Source organism: Stylophora pistillata, chromosome 6, assembly GCF_964205215.1.
Source record: "Stylophora pistillata chromosome 6, jaStyPist1.2, whole genome shotgun sequence".
NCBI lineage: Eukaryota > Metazoa > Cnidaria > Anthozoa > Scleractinia > Pocilloporidae > Stylophora > Stylophora pistillata.
Window position 1 is genome coordinate 31,944,424 of NC_142524.1, and position 15,832 is coordinate 31,960,255.

A 15,832-nucleotide genomic window follows, 5' to 3' on the forward strand; every position below is an offset into this window, starting at 1 on the left:
GATGTACGATCGAATCAACGCGCGCGGCACAAGCTGAAAACACTCAAGATGATGTAACGATCGATACAGTTAAAAAAAAAAATTGCTATAAACATCCAGGAACAGATTGCTCATTTCAGTTGACGGCTGAAATTTCCGATAAGAAAACAACATTCCAGGACACCCACATCTACAAAGTCGAACGATTCGAAAAAGACATAATCCTTGATGTGTGTACTCATTTTAAACAGCATTTCGGAATACGCACTTTAGTTCCTGTCACCCGCAAGGTGTTAAAAAAAATCTTATTTAAGGGGAGGCCCTCAGACCTCTCAGAACAAACTCTTCTCAAACAATATTCCAAGAGAAAATTGCAAACTTCAAAGCACGTCTGCTATAGAACTTGTTTATGCGTCTAAGCATTTTTCTGAACTGATGAACAACAGTTGAGAATTTTTCTGAACCGACGACCGAAACCCCAGCCGTGCGAACTGTTGAATTTTAATTACTTTTCCCAAGGGGTAACTGGCTAAACCAATAATTATCAGTTTAAGGAACGGAGAACACCAGCAGTGTTTTCGGGTTACCCCGAGAAGTTTTATAGGCGAGATGCGAGATGAAAACGCTGGATATGGGATAGTACAGGTACAGGCGGGATAACACGAGTCACACGACCTCGGAGACATAAAAAGGTAGTTATTTGTTTTAGAAAAGGGTTCTCTGCTCCTTCGTTTGCTCCTCTTGTTTCCGGCACTTCGTTCGATCTAGTATTACGCAAATGAGGTCTCAATCGAGTTATTTTTAAGTCATCCGTAGCGTGACGGATGTGATCTTAGTAACAGATAAACAATTTAGCCGCAGTGTGTCAAAAATTGACAAACCCTAACTGTTAGTCCTAAGAAAAAGTTATCCTGACAAATTTTTCCTCTTTACGATGTGTCATTTTTAAATTGTCAGATTCTTTACAATGTTAGGTGTCTTGTGTTGTGGCTTAAGCAGTTCAACAGAAAATTACTCCATACCAGCCCAAAAGCAACTCGATTTGAAAGCGAGCAAGTAAAAACGGGTCTAGAAAAAAGAAAATGGATCGTTTACTTTTCAGTACGTCTAAATTCAGACACTTTCCTGTACATCAGTTATATAGGTACCTGTAACGTTACATAGTTGATGTTCATAGCGAAAGTGTTTCTAGTAAACATTTCAGCAGTTACATACCCTACAATTTCCCCTTTTAAAAGTGATTATGACAGGCATAATATCAGTGTTCACTTGATTCGACTCATTTTCTCTAAGTTGCTCAAAACTGTCTAGTCATAATATTTTTTTAAACACCAATAATTGACGCAGCACACATAAAGAGCAAAGCATATATGATTGGTGCAGATTAAAATATTATCACCTGCTCAACTGCCGTTCGGGGGAGGGGAGGGGGTCCTATAACTGTAAGTTGAAGCGGTCACTCCTGGTGGCTAACACCAAATTTGGTTTCCCTGCCCTCCCACAGTTCTCATCTGGGACCATTGTCGGTTCTGGAATAGTGCATTACTGAATTGCTATCAGCATATCAAGATACATCTTCCTTCAAAACTTTAACAGTTCTATATTGGAATTTATGGGCACCTTAAAAAACCCAAATATTAAAGGTTTACAGGGTCATTTTCTACTTTTCTGCACTTTTCCAGTCCAACATCTTCGCGTCTCAGAATTTAGTTTGGCTGCGTGGACAAATCTCCACTTGAAGAAACATGGCGTCCTCCACAAGGTAGCGCGATGTCATCAGCTTCTTGTGGGATACAAATCTCCTATTGCCGATGGCACTGATGTAAGCATCTGAATTCGGTCTTTGAATGGGGCGATTAATGAAGCGCTCGGACACATTTATCCTGTCCTTTTGGTCAAGGAGTCTAAATGTGACGTCACAACGAAAAGGCCATGGCAGTATGGCGTCGAAATTACCTTTCATAACACGTAGGAATACAGAAATGTACGTGTTTCTCTTTGAGTGATCTCCATCAGGTCGTAAACAAATTGAAAATTTGTAACCATGTTTTCCAGTTAGGAATGGAGAGCTGTATATCTCTTTGCTGGATCCACACTTAGCGTTTTTTAAGATGTCGCTGAAACCAGTTATCTTCCACACAAATTTTTCGCTCATCAATTCTGACATATTTTTCTCCTGGGCAGTTACCTTTGCTTCGAGAACAGCATTGGCGGATTTTAAGTCCTGCACTTGATGTTTTAGGGTAGATTTCTCCTGCTTTAGCATTGTTTGGTCAAATTCAAGGGCTCTTACTTTCTCTTCAAGTTTGGAATTCGCCTCTTTGAAAATTCTGCAGGCGTTTTCGAAGTGGATTCTCATTGTGGTCTGGAGGTGCAATTCGACCTCCTTTCTTGGAATCTGAAATGAGAAATAAATGTCACGGGGATACCTAATTAACAATTATTCCACGAGCGTGCGTTGGTTATGAGATGATATATAGCCAACGAGGCGCGTAGCGCCGAGTTGGCTATAATCATCTCATATCCAACAAGCGCGAGTGGAATAATTGTTTTATTAAAAATGTTAAATTAAATTATTAAATTTTATTAAATGTTATTAAATTTTTAGCTCCCTCTTAATTTTAAGGTGACACGTACGCTTGCCATATTTGTAGATTATGGTATATTGGCTGATATACCATAATGGCTAAGCCAATAAAAAGTCTTGAATTGCATTATCCAATGATCGAGTTTGTAGTAACAATTAAGATGTTATGGAATTGGTTGGACTTATCTGAACCAATTACAGCTGCCATAACACGCTCTCAAATGTGAGATTATTTGCAAATTATTCACAGAAATTAAATGAGGAAAGAGTAAATTTTAAGCAGTAAGCTCGCTTGTTTCTCACTGTGTAAGTGATCAATAATACAAAGAAAAAAAAAATACAACAAAAATTGCCTTGGTGGTGCAACCCATATCAGCATATGGACAGGAGATTATGGCCAGTGGACAATCGTTGTCATTGTGGGTCTCGATCTGTTGAAAAGAAAATAATTCTTAATCAGCTTAAGATTTCAATGAAATACCGCGTTTATAAACCACGTTGAACATGCCTTTTCTCGTAAGATGTTTTCCCCACAACCATTTGCGCATTCCAGTGGCATCTTTGCACAATCATCCACATGTTTCTGCAATTAAGGACCAAGATATCTTTCATTTTTTCAATAGAATGCCCTACCATTAGATCTTGCTACTCAATATTTATGATATTATCAGCATTAAAACGTGTCCTATCACTACTTAGAACGAGACAGATCTAAGAAAGAGACCCCATGAGGAAGGTAAATTTCTCTAACAATACTTTTCGGGCAGCTGCTAATGATTATTTATATCACAAGCACCCACTGCTATTTTGGAAAATGAAGGCCCTAATTAATGATGAATCAGTGGTCAAGGTCTTTGGATGGTTTAGAATTCGTTATTCTTTACGAAAAAAATATACTCAATGTATTGTGACTTACTTGCATCAGACATTTCGGATGTTGCTCCCCACAATAATCGCAAGGAACCATTTTCCATTCACAATTGTTTATCAAGTGTTCTTCCATTTCGAGCCTTTTAATTGTAGCATTGCACTTTTCGTTAGCACAGGGTACAAGACAGAAACCGCACGATATCAGGTGATTCTAGGAAAACAGTAAAAATGTCAGCATGTCCACGTATGTCATTCTCAGGCTGACACAAATAAAAGCTAAATGTACGCTACTTAATTTTTGAAGGATGCGTCAGTCACAGCTTTATCTTTCCTGGGGCTTTCTCATTTACAGGCTCGAAAATGCATGAAAATGTAAAGATTACGCTCTTAAGATTCCTTTCCCTTTTCGTTTCTCCTTCTTTGCCTTCTATAGAACCTTCCCTTAGAATGTTTTAGTATCCTCGAACCGCTAGAACCGGCAAAGGTCGTGTCTCTTATGTCCTCTGGGGGAATGACATAAGCACGTATCTATTAGGACTTATAGCACAGAAAGCATATTTACTCTTTTATACTAGGGTAATCTCTTTTACACCTCTGATAAAGAGGTTAAGGATAGGTAGTGGGATTTAATATTAATATATGAAGCCACATAGAGATTCTGCACCTCTTTTTCCCTCAGTTCACCAATCCACTCGCAACCGTCATTTGGGCATAGTATGGTAAACGAGAGGATCTTCCTGTCAGTAGCTTTGTCAGGAAATACATCCTATTTGTGATGAAAATAAAATCAAATGATAACAATGCTTTTGCACATATCAATATTTAAACGTCTCAAAGTTTGAATTAAAGTTGAGCTGGATCTATTACCCCCAGAGCTCCTACACAGCATGGCAAAAATTAGGTCCATTTCAAAGACAACTAAAAAAAAGTAGCGCTTGGAATAAAGTAATTCAAGAATCTGTTTACGAATGCATTCTCTTAACACTGAAATAATTTTCAACGCTATTTAGAATCTGTCTACGAACTCATCTATTTCAAGCTGAAATACTTTTTAAGCTATGAAAGTTAAAATTTTCTGCTGCTTTGAATACGGGAAGTCACACAGATACTCCCTGAGTATCCAAGAAACCCCCATGCTTGAGAAAAAAGGCGCGCCACCGTCTTGGATATCATCGACTGCACTTACGTATCTGAAAGCCCCTTTGTTTACGTTCGATTAGTAAATCTGCATTTGCTTTTGCATGAACAAGGCTTAATTGTCAACCGTCATCTGTACCTGGCTGCGGTCAAGTTTCTCTCTGTCAACAGGACAGTTACAGATTTGATGTTGAATTTCTTGCCTGTTGAAATAATAAAAAAATAAATAATTAGGATCAAAATGTTGATTTCGATATATTTTGAATGATATAGTAATATCATTAACATATATTATGTCAATAAACGTGAGCGTTTATATCATTAGATGATAAACAAAGTTTACTTCTCTGCTTCCCCATTTCCAAAATCTTGCCACCACTCGCTTTCAACTTGAACTACATGACTAACGTTGTGGATAAAAAGTGTGATAAATGACATATTGCCAAAATAACTACAGGCTAATAGTGCCCTAAAATAGAGACTTGAGACCTGAAATACATCTTAATTGCAAAGATAATAGCGTGCTATGTGCCTTTACCATTGCATTCCCGCCGTTCGTGGACAATAGGGACCTTACGCAATCAGGACGGCAATGCCAAGGAAGACTTCGATTAAAAAATGAATTTCTACTCTTAGTTAGAATTTCAAAAATGGTTGCAGGAGCTTACTGTCTTAAACGGCGCCACAGCTCAACTACAGCATGACGTATAAAAGTAGCGTTCAGTTCCAAATGGAAATTAAAATAGTTTTCCGTCGCGGTTTCGGTTCGCAGACGACGCAAATTTTAGCGATTTCACGTTGTTGTTTTGCATAGGACGGCTAAGAAATGTACAAAGTTTCAAAATGCACGTGCTGAGCTATTGTTCTGCCAATTAGATTTCTTGTTTTTCCACGTCCTCGTTGCCGTCGCCGTCGTGGTTGTGTAATGAATTATCCACGGTTATGTTTTTCAGTAAAGTATCATCTCATGACCTTTGAATTACGAGTAGAATCATGAGAACTCTTCATTTAATTTAGTGCGATATGTCAGTCACACGGCTGAGCTTTCAACGACATTATGCTTTCTTAGAGATGTTATGACAGACTTATCACAGGCACGTTTATGTCGAAAATACCTCTATACGAAATTTCTTAAACGATGAGTAGATCGTACATGTAACTTGCATTGACGAGGGGCAATAAAGTAAAGATGCGAGCTCAAACCTTGCAAGATGTTGCTCGAGGCATTGTATACAAAATCTGTGGCCACATCTCGTCAGAACTGGCTCTCGCAAAGGAAGTTGACAAATTAAACACAGCAAATCGTCGTCAATCGGACTCATAAAATGCTCTCCATAACCTGTTGGTAAATGAGCGTTTTCCACAGAGATTTCCATTGGCCAAGACTGTATTGAACTCCAACAAAGTTAATATTCTGTCGGCTGCTTCACACGGACGGTCACTTGACTGAAAACAATTCTCTTAAAACAATACAAATTTCCGAGAAATATCTATGCTTGACTGAGTCGACATTAAATGATACGAAACTCGTGACGAACCAGATGGCCCTCGTGCGACAATTTCCTTCAACCTGTTTGAGAAAGATGACGCCTTCAAGTCATCAGGAAATACACGAGACCTTAGAGTCTTTCTTTTGATCGTTGCATCAAAATTTGAATGAAGAGAAGCCATTATAGGGTTTTCTTTTTTAGTACTGGAGCAAATTTTTCCTAATAAGTGTGGATTTTTACTTTCCATAGCCATTCTCATTTGTTTCATGGTTTTTTTGCATATTTAAAGCTGAATTGAAACGAAAAATCTCAACAAATCTGTAATTAATCAAAAATATTTCGTAGAATTAAACAAATTAATTGATAGAGACCAAAAATCATGGCTTGGTTGCGCTTGAAAGGTGTTTTGTAATATGAGTCGCATTTTTTTGCATATTGTATCATAATTAAGTACTAGTTTTCAAAATAAAGCAATGCGCGTCGAATGAATCCCGCCCTCCTTCGGACCACGATGAAGTCTTTTTGGAAGCAGTTGACGAGGATTTTCAGCGCCTGATATGTCATCTGGCACTAAAGGAATCAGTTCAAACGAGATGTGACCACAAATACTGCAAAGGATGCCTCGACGAGCATATTAGAAGGTATCAATAAATGATAAACACCTTTCGATATTAATCTTCACTGGCTCATTTAACCATTACGCTGGAAGTGTAGGTCTACTAAGAAAGAAGATGATAAAAATCGGTTTTATGTTCATACACATCAGTTGCATTGCTACGCTGGAAGTGTAGGTCTACTAAGAAAGAAGATGATAAAAATCGGTTTTATGTTCATACACATCAGTTGCATTGCTAATGACTGCCGTGAACATTTACTAACTGACTCAACTTCATTTAATGGCAATGTGCTGCCTTAGTTTCAATCATTTTGCAAACTATATATATGCTTTCATTTCTACGCGTCCTTACCAAAATACATCTCAATCCGTATTCACCGCTGCGACATAACATAACCTAACGTTTATTCAGGAAGCTGCAACGCAAATATAAAAAATACATCCTGAAAAGGGAAAATCGTGAGATTTGCCCTGTATAAAAACAATTTCCCTGACTGAAAACATGCAAAAGATAAAATTCAATGGCTACAGATTCAATAAATATTCAATAAATATTCAAATAAATTTTAAGTCTACTCTTAAAATGACAATGATTCGGCGTGTACAATGTATCCTGGCAAGCTATTCCATTTCCCCGCAGTGCGAATGAAGAAAGAATATTTGTAACAATTGCAAGCCGCTCTTTTCAGGTAAAGTTTATAGTCGTGGTTAGCTCTTGTACGCTTATTGGCAAACACAAAGAAATGTGGAAAAGAGAGATGATCAATACCAAAAACTATCTTATAACATTGAACCAGAGATAGAAATTCTCTCCGCTTTTCTAGTGTTTGCCATTTTAGTAAGCTACAACGATGTTCGTAACTCATTTCGCCTCACTTCTGCATTAAAGCTAGTCGTGAAGCTCTTCGTTGAACCTTTTCTAGAGCTGTAATATCCTTAATCAAATACGGACTCCAAACAGGAGCCGCATACTCCAGTATGGGCCTGACCAGTGACTTATAGAGCTGCGAAAACACGTACTGGTTATTAGTTCCGATGGACCGCTTTATGATACCTAGTACCATATTTGCCTTATTTACCATTGCAGATACATGCATGCCCCAGGACATGTCAGAAGAGATCGTTACTCCGAGGTCCTTAGTGTTCTCTACCGACCTAAATTGCACCCCCCCCCCCCCATCGAGTAAATTGGTTTAGTTTTATTCTTTCTATGTGTAATACGCATGACCTCGCATTTATCCGGATTGAAGTGCATCTGCCATTTATTTGCCCATATGCTCAATCGATCTAAGTCACTCTGCGGAGCAGGGATATCAACATCTGGCGAACTGATCGTACGGTAGATTTTGGTATCATCCGCATAAATCTTAACAGTAGCTGTCAAATCTGTTGAGATGTCATTTATGTAGGTGATAAACAAAATAGGGCCAAGAACACCCAGGACTTCACTGACGTCCAATCGAACACTTTCCTCTAATAACAACGCGTTGCATTCTGTTTGTAAAAAAATGCTTAAACCACTGCAGTAAAAGCCCATCTATGCCGTACCTATTCAGCTTGAGCAATAAACGCTCGTGTGGTACACTATCAAAGCTTTGGACATGTCTAAAAAGATAACTTCAGTAGGTTTAGAACAATTTCTAGCTTTAGCCCAGTCATCCTAACAAGCTAACAACTGCAATAGAGTGGACACGAATTGATCTGGGTTGAAAAGATTTTGATCGGACCAAAAATTAACGACTCGATTTCTCACCACCTTCTCCGCAATTTTTTCTCCTTATCCTACAGGCCTTCATTGGCTCTGACCAATTATCCTATTATTTCAAGGTTTTCTACAAATATTTTAAGTCGCTTAATGATTCATCTTTATGCTTTAGGTTCAGAGGCCTCAAAATCGTTCATATTAGAGACCTCTAAATATGATTTGGCATCAATAAACTTTTGAATCAGCCGAGATTTTCTTTACAAAGAATGTAAGTGATTCATGGTCATATTTGTGCTCTAAGATTATCGAACAATCTTCGCTTGTCTTTCGCTCTCTACTGAGACCTTCGAAAGGGGCCTCTTAGAACGAATTGTGGCCAGGCTCTCGATGCCTTTTAAATGCTGTGAATTGTTGTGAATTTAGCTTAATTTTTATAACCTTCTTCTTATAGAATAGATATTTTTTATTGACTGTATTGTTAAACATAGATGTTTGCAATGCACCGGGAGCATGGCGATGGTGCCATATGAATAAAAGTTATAATTGTTATCATTACTTACCATAATACGTCCGACTCGTCTCTGTCGGTAAGTGATCATTTATAAAGCAAAAAAAAATAATAACCTGTTAAAACTTGTGCTACGAAAGCTAAAGGCGTGTAAGGGTGACATAAATGAAATGGTTTCCGAGTGATGTTTTGAACTGTAAGTTGCCTGATTGAAATTTGGAAATAAACTTACATAATTTTTGGAATAACTTTCCACGTAAGAGTTTTCTTATGATTTCCCTCCGGCCTGATGTCTGGGTGCCCGTTCATTACAAGTTTCCGGGCTTACTGGTTCCTTAGAGCTATTTTTTGTTTGCCGCTTTTTCATTCGCGATCCAAGTATTGATCATTTTGAATTTAAAATATAAAAATATCACCGTGAAAACTTCAGAGCATGGACTAGCTTTTGATCCACGGCAAATATGTCTTCGGTCCCCTAAAGCGACTGTGACTTTTGAGAACGGACTTAAGTTCCTCCAAAAATATATACGAGATTGATAACGTGGTGCATGGCGAAACATTATCAGCGAGAGGAACTCGGGCTGATTTATTCATTGAGTTTAGTTTTTAGTGTTGGAAGACAAACTATGTTTGCGTAAGAACAGCAAGGAATTTATATGTTTGTTAAATTATGGTTGCGAAAATCCAGCTCTATGCTTTCCTACACCGGTTTAACAATCGCCCGACACTGCAAAAATGGATATAAGCCAAGGGGAGCAGAGGTGATCGACGAATTTGCCCTTACCTCGCGCTCTACCTCCAAAGGTAGAGCGCGAGCGGGGAGTGATGGGAAGGTAGAGGTTTTCCTTAAAGTGTATATGACACGAAATTTTTTACGCTGTTTTTTGGTAGCTAGATACCTATGATGAACGATTCGAGAGTTGAAATTCGTCGAAAATTCCCCTAAAAATTTTTTTGTTGTTCGAACTTCGCGCGAATACGGCCTAGGATTTGTCCCCTAGACCGCGCGGCCAAAAAGTCACGTGAGCTAAGGCTGTGACGTCAGGTTGTTGTACTCTCATTGAGAACATGGCGGAAAAGAAGAAGCCCGTAAGGAAAGGTGGGCGCTATTGTGTCGCCGGAGCGCCCAACAATCAGAGCTGTACGAACACCAGCTACACGCCAGGCATCTCGATGCACCAATTTCCTGTGGATCGCGTTTTGAGAGAGAAATGGGTGAAATTCGTGCAACGGCACCGAGTGGATTTCAAAGAGCCGATTTCAAAGCATGCCTCATTGTGTTCGGTCCATTTTGAGCGAAGCTGTTACGAGAACAGAATGGCTTTCACGATGGAGGGCATGGAAAACACGAAGCGGAATAGACTTCTGATCAAGGGTTCTATCCCCACAATACACGCAGTGATGCCAGAAGTTTCCGAAGAATTGACGGATCGCAAGAAGCGTCAGGTGAGCAGTTATTACCAGTCATTTTTTTTGTAGAGTTCAAACGTAATCGACCGTGAGCTGTTATATTTTGGCTATAGTTGAGACGTGATGCACTGACAGAGTATGAGACGAAAGAAAAAATGAGGAGAGTCGAGGAGGCTAGAGAATCAAGTTGTAACCTACTAGATTTTCACGACGTTGTAGATGACGGAGGTGAGAAAAATATTTGCCCCGATTCAACTCACACCCATGTGAGCCCAAGTTCCACTGCCACCAGAGTTACAATTGCTGCTCCTCCGCTGGCATGTTCTACCCCTATAACTTCACCACTTGCCTCAATATCTGCAAGTACAACTCTGATCGATGAGACGCCTCTGTCCGCTGTCACTCCATCCCGAAGCTCAACTCCACTGTTAGGCAGCTCCTGTGTAGACTGCACACACAAGAAAAAGGTGAGAACCTTACAAAAACAAGTGAGACGTTTGAAGACAGCAGTCAAGGAACAGAAAAAGGAGATAAGGGAGCTGAAAAGTGTAAGTGCTGAAATAAACCATTCTGGTCTTTTGTATATTCTCACGTACCTTTGCATCAATTAGAAAATTTTTGTCCGTATTCATCATGCATCAAGAAATTTTTATGCATTTGTGAATAACTCTAACATACGTGTTAATGATTTGTCAGCCATGTAGATAATAAGTCTTGAATCCCATTTCATGTTTGACTTTGAACAGAAGGTGAATGAAACAGAAACTGAGGAGGAAACTGCCCAAGAGGAGAAATGTGGCTCAGAGGATATATTTGTTTGGTCAAGCGCTTGGAGCGATACAGAAACTGAGAAAGAAAGCGAAGCCAAGGATGGGGATTGGAAGTCACCTAAGAGCTCCAAAGATTCAATTGATTCCACTGGAGATGATGAAATGGAAGAGGATCCTGCTGATGAACATCTAGAGAAGGATATCAGGTGGGTACTATTTGTGACAACCTTCATTGCTTTATTATATTTATAATGTTACTTTAAATTTTTTCCTGAATCATGGAATGCATTCATTTCCTTCTAAAAGATGCATTTCTACTCCATTTATAAGACAGCTATTATGATAACTGGAATATATTGGCATATTCACTCGAAAGCCAGACTGGAAAATAGCAGAGAATTGCTTGAATTGTACACATGCAGTCAATTGATATCCCTCAGTGATCGCGAGAGACTGGGGACAAAGTGGAAGGGAGAACAACGCGGAGAATCAGTCAATATTCAGGATATTCTGTTCCTTCCTTTTACCTCTTTATTTGTTTTTTTTTTTTTTTTTTTTTTTAAAAGAAAGTAAGGATGGCTCAAGTCGGTTACCATCCCGATTCCTTCGTCCTGCAGCCGGACCCAGCTTACTCGTGTCCTATTTAGTGAGTAAACTAAATAAACCCAACTCGAATTGCAAAATGAGAGTAGTGGTTTTATCTCTTTTATTACTTCTCTGCGGCTAAAATGTGATATTAAAAAAGGAAATCCACCAATAGTGGGAGTACTACTTTTGTTTGGATATATCAACAAAGTTGAAATGGTAATCTGGCCACCGCAACGATTACAAAAGCTGACGTTTCGAGCGTTAGCCCTTCGTTACTCCCACCGACGCAGCCTCAAACAGTTTCTTTAGAATCTATCAGCCTTTACTACTTTAATTTTTTGATGAGTACAAATTGTGCAAAGTTTTTTTTTTCCTGGCGAAGGTTTTCGATTATATTTGATACTCCGTGGGCAATCCCGGTTAAATTCCGGGAGGACGGAAATTGGTGGTTTTAATACTGGATACAATTACACAGTCTATTGTTCTTGATAATAGCGTACGTGCTCAGCCCCGAAGCTCAGCATGTAACCTGCGACGCGAAAACAGCTACTCTAGGATAAGGGAGGAGGGGGTTCGGGGTTGGGGGAATTTACTGTATTATAGGGTAGCAAAATTCAGCTGAACTAGCTCCGGTATGTAAAGGGTTCCAAGGTCCCAGCGGCACATCCCCACCCACAAAGTCCTAAAGTTACCCCCCCCCCGGTAAAGTCCCCCTTCCCCAACATCGTGGATTAGGAGTTTGTATTTCAGACACGAGCTAATGCCTCACTTTGCGGGACATTTGCTCACACTATTTACATATCGGCGCTTTAGAATAGTAACGGTTAAATTTAGCCCAGCGGTAAGTTATATGCAAAAATCATATTTGTAGAAACTAAAAAATACCTTACAGGAAAGTAAATGCCTAGCGTCGACATGAAACGTTAGGTTTCCGAGTTCGACAGTAGTCTGTGGTGTTGTAGAGGAGACTGATGTTGTCAGCCACAATCTGACGTGCAGCTCACTTTTGATATGTCATTAGTAAGAACAACACGCATTTTCTTTGGGCAATGCTTTGTTGTTTCATACATATATTTTAAGTCACGAACATTTTTATGATTAGTTGTGTGATAAAAGTGTGTAGTGTCCAGTAAATCCTTTTTTCCTGACTCCTTTCTATATTTCTTAGAGCTCCCCTTACTCGAGCGAAATCAATGTGAGCTTATTGTGCTTAATTAGTGGTTTTCACTGTCACTGTAAACCAACAGAAACATCTGTTTTTGAGTTGAGATAATTTCCTATCTATGCGTGAATTCTTCCCTTGATGAACTCATAAAGAACTTGATGAAGTCGAAAAGCCCCCCAAAAAAATCCCTGGAAAAAAAGTTAGCCTCCAAGAAATCGATTGTCGAGACATATATAAAATTACATAATGCGATAAATAATAGCAAATGGTACAACCCCCCCCCCCCACTGCCCCCACCCCGTGCGTGGCCCCTTAAAAAAAATCCCTACGCTCAAATCAAGTCATCAAATTTTTTGACCCCTATCTCCCCTCTCTCCGCTCTCTCCCTAAAGAAATTAATTAATAATTAACAAAACCCTTAGATCTGGCTATTTCTTGACATCCGGAGTACTGTATAGTAAACACCCTCTCTCTCTGGAATTTAGTAATGAATCAGTGGCTTTGATATTTTATAATCATTGTTGAATTCTTACCCCTCCCCCAGCGTTTTCATTTTTTTGGCAAAGTAGGGAAAAAGAAAAAAAACGTATGTGGAACCTTGATCCCAGTTCATTTAACTCTAATTGGAAAGGGGGGTAGGGCAATTGTCCCTGTAAAATATACTTAACGAATTATGTCCTTCTCTTTCCCGTACAGTCAATACGTCATACGTAAAGCAGTGGCATGCAAAGAGGGACACCTTTTTTGCCGCGGCTGTCTAAGGCAGTGGATGCATTTGCATGGTAACAGAAACTGCCCTGTCGGAAGGCAACCCCTCCAAGCCTCGGACGTGAGGGGCATAATCACTTTGGACAGGGTAGTAGATTCACTGGAAGTGTACTGTGTAAGGAGAGCAGAGGGGTGTAATTGGACGGGCCCATTGGAGAACATCTCTGATCATCAACAGCAATGCCTCCATGAGCCCGTCCGATGCACCCACCAAGGTTGCATACAGACGTTCCCTCGCGGAGAGGTTGAAAGGCACGCCGGCGAATGCGACATGCGTCCCCAAGATTGCGGGTACTGCGGAGTTACGCTGCCCTTCCGGCAGTATCACCAACACCAGGAGTTGGAATGCCGGAAGGCTCCTGTAACGTGCCCGTTCAATTGCAACGTGGTTTCCATACCTCGGTAAGTCTGATTAGTTTAATAATGTAAACTGATGTTTAAAAAACAACTTCAAAAACCGTGAACGAACAACGTGGCTCAACTTTGGATAAAACAGAAATAAAATAGAATTAGAGACAAATACTGATCAAACAACATGAAAAGGGCGGAGGAAAACAACATATTCGACTGCCCATCAGTTTTAAGTCTCCTGCAATCTCTCCGACTATTAAACGAAAGAAACCCTCTCATAAATTGTTAATATTTCTTCGTTTAATATAAACATTGTATACATGACGACTAATGGGGTAAACAAAAGGAAATTATCTTTTCCAGGGACCAATTGAACGGGCACATTGCCTCCGGATGTACCCGCGCGTTCGTTGCCTGTCCATTCCCGGTGTGCAACGATGTGATGCGCAGAGAGGAGCTTGCCAGACACGAGGCAGAAAATACGAAGAGCCACCTGCAGTTGCTGCTAGCAGAAAGGAGGGCAAACCAACTCAGCGATGTAAGTACTAGCAAAAGAAAATAGTTGATTCCCACAAATTCTTAAAGGCAGTAGCTACAAAAATGGTTTATACAACTTAAGGTGTTAATGAAGATTCAACCATTGCCCTTCAGGTGACTCCACGTATGACGCCGGGAAGAGTGGCGACCTTCCAATGGAGCATCCCTGGGTTAGAGGAACAGTCAAACTCCATGACCCTGGCGGTGGGCATAAAGAGTCCTTTAATTGCAGGCCACTTCAGGGCGATTATAGTAACCAAGATGTCCACTGCCGGGAACACGGGGGTTTTCTTTGAAAACGCAGGCTCAGATCCCGTGTTCCTCAACTTAAAGTTAATATTCTATCTACTGTGAAGTTTTGTAAAATGAAAAGATCGATTGTTCGAGAAATACAATCCAACGATAAAAATAACAAAATCTACTTTTTTTCTCAATCACCAGTATAACTCTCCGCCAAGGAAGTGACGCCTTCGCTCGCCGATCGCCTGTCCCCAGATGGCTTCTGCAATCTTCACCGCTAGGATGGGAGGATTTCCTCCCTCTGGACGAAGTCAGGAGCCGTTATTTAGACGAGAATGGAACCCTTACTATTCATATAAGCTACCAGTTATATACTTGAGTAGGATGGTTCATTCTCGTTTAAGTAGGTTGGGTTAGGGTTATATGACGGGGTTTTAATGGACCAGAATATTTTTAGAAACAATTTAGGAAACAGATTTCCCACGAAAATAGAATCTCTAACGGCCAACATGTCTATGAGCGCATTCTAAGTATAAGATATTACTCTTATGGAAAAGAAAAACAAACACATAATTTCGGTCGAAAGAAAGTCACATCTATATCTTTTTGCAAACATAAATCAACTTTTTGTCTTATTTAAGTGGCAAGTGGTAAGTAAGGAGGGGTGATCTTTTAAGTTACATATCTTATAGTATGCATGTTTAGGTAAGACTGAAAACCACTGCAAAAACCTTGTAGGAACTATCTTGCCCTACGCACAAATACCAGAGGTTGTGATAATTTTCAATGTTGCAAGAAGGGGAACAGCTTTCATTAAGTACAAATACATAGTTAAAATTGGATATTTAAATTTCGAATAAAAACTGCAAAAAAATATCCTCCCCCCCCTCCCCCTATCCACAGGAGCGATCATGGAGGATTTACTGTAATTATAAAATTTATAACTTTATTATAGTATTATAATGCATGAGGTAACTCAGTCCAAGAGATCAACCTAAATACCTTCAACATCTCAGAAATATTACATACCACTAAGTAGGATTCTTTTCGTGCATAGCTTTGGCCAAGAAATAAATGATGCATGTGTTCGTTCTTGGGTTTTGTCAAATTC

At 39.6% G+C, this 15,832-nt stretch overlaps 3 protein-coding genes across 4 annotated transcripts; 2 read left to right on the top strand and 1 right to left on the bottom strand.

Annotated features, from left to right (window-relative positions):
* Nucleotides 1–1,048: 1,048 nt before the first annotated feature.
* Nucleotides 1,049–6,026, bottom strand: LOC148729426 (TNF receptor-associated factor 4-like). 2 transcript variants are annotated; one of them, XM_088725934.1, is made up of 7 exons: nucleotides 5,777–6,026; nucleotides 4,713–4,776; nucleotides 4,101–4,202; nucleotides 3,483–3,647; nucleotides 3,075–3,149; nucleotides 2,920–2,997; nucleotides 1,049–2,377 (listed from the first exon to the last, which is right to left on the bottom strand). In XM_088725934.1, the coding sequence occupies exons 1-7, from the start codon at nucleotides 5,947–5,949 to the stop codon at nucleotides 1,679–1,681; spliced, it is 1,356 nt and encodes a 451-aa protein (XP_088582060.1). In that variant the 5' UTR covers nucleotides 5,950–6,026; the 3' UTR covers nucleotides 1,049–1,678. The 2 variants fall into 2 exon arrangements, with proteins under 2 accessions (XP_088582060.1, XP_088582061.1); XM_088725935.1 differs by lacking the exon at nucleotides 4,101–4,202 and having other exon boundaries at nucleotides 5,777–6,025.
* Nucleotides 6,027–9,432: 3,406 nt separating this feature from the next.
* Nucleotides 9,433–11,488, top strand: LOC111333858 (uncharacterized). The gene is made up of 3 exons (XM_022939487.2): nucleotides 9,433–10,338; nucleotides 10,416–10,850; nucleotides 11,049–11,488. Exons 1-3 carry the CDS (start codon nucleotides 9,961–9,963, stop codon nucleotides 11,322–11,324), a joined length of 1,089 nt encoding a protein of 362 aa, XP_022795222.2. The 5' UTR covers nucleotides 9,433–9,960; the 3' UTR covers nucleotides 11,325–11,488.
* A 2,100-nt stretch (nucleotides 11,489–13,588) lies between these two features.
* LOC148729427 (TNF receptor-associated factor 6-like) lies at nucleotides 13,589–14,835 on the top strand. The gene is made up of 3 exons (XM_088725148.1): nucleotides 13,589–13,995; nucleotides 14,308–14,482; nucleotides 14,596–14,835. Exons 1-3 carry the CDS (start codon nucleotides 13,595–13,597, stop codon nucleotides 14,833–14,835), a joined length of 816 nt encoding a protein of 271 aa, XP_088581274.1. The 5' UTR covers nucleotides 13,589–13,594.
* The last annotated feature ends 997 nt before the right edge of the window (nucleotides 14,836–15,832 follow it).

Bases quoted from the DNA above. Each gene is read 5' to 3' on its own strand.
- LOC111333858 (XM_022939487.2), top strand. From the start codon at position 9,961: ATGGCGGAAAAGAAGAAGCCCGTAAGGAAAGGTGGGCGCTATTGTGTC. The intron at 10,339-10,415 runs GTGAGCAGTTAT...TTTTGGCTATAG, and splicing joins CGGATCGCAAGAAGCGTCAG to TTGAGACGTGATGCACTGAC. The intron at 10,851-11,048 runs GTAAGTGCTGAA...GACTTTGAACAG, and splicing joins AGATAAGGGAGCTGAAAAGT to AAGGTGAATGAAACAGAAAC.
- LOC148729426 (XM_088725934.1), bottom strand. From the start codon at position 5,949: ATGGAAATCTCTGTGGAAAACGCTCATTTACCAACAGGTTATGGAGAG. The intron at 3,648-4,100 runs GTGCAGAATCTC...CTGTTTTCCTAG, and splicing joins GTGAACTGAGGGAAAAAGAG to AATCACCTGATATCGTGCGG. The intron at 2,378-2,919 runs GCAATTTTTGTT...TTCTCATTTCAG, and splicing joins ATATGGGTTGCACCACCAAG to ATTCCAAGAAAGGAGGTCGA.
- LOC148729427 (XM_088725148.1), top strand. From the start codon at position 13,595: ATGCATTTGCATGGTAACAGAAACTGCCCTGTCGGAAGGCAACCCCTC. The intron at 13,996-14,307 runs GTAAGTCTGATT...TATCTTTTCCAG, and splicing joins AACGTGGTTTCCATACCTCG to GGACCAATTGAACGGGCACA. The intron at 14,483-14,595 runs GTAAGTACTAGC...ATTGCCCTTCAG, and splicing joins GGGCAAACCAACTCAGCGAT to GTGACTCCACGTATGACGCC.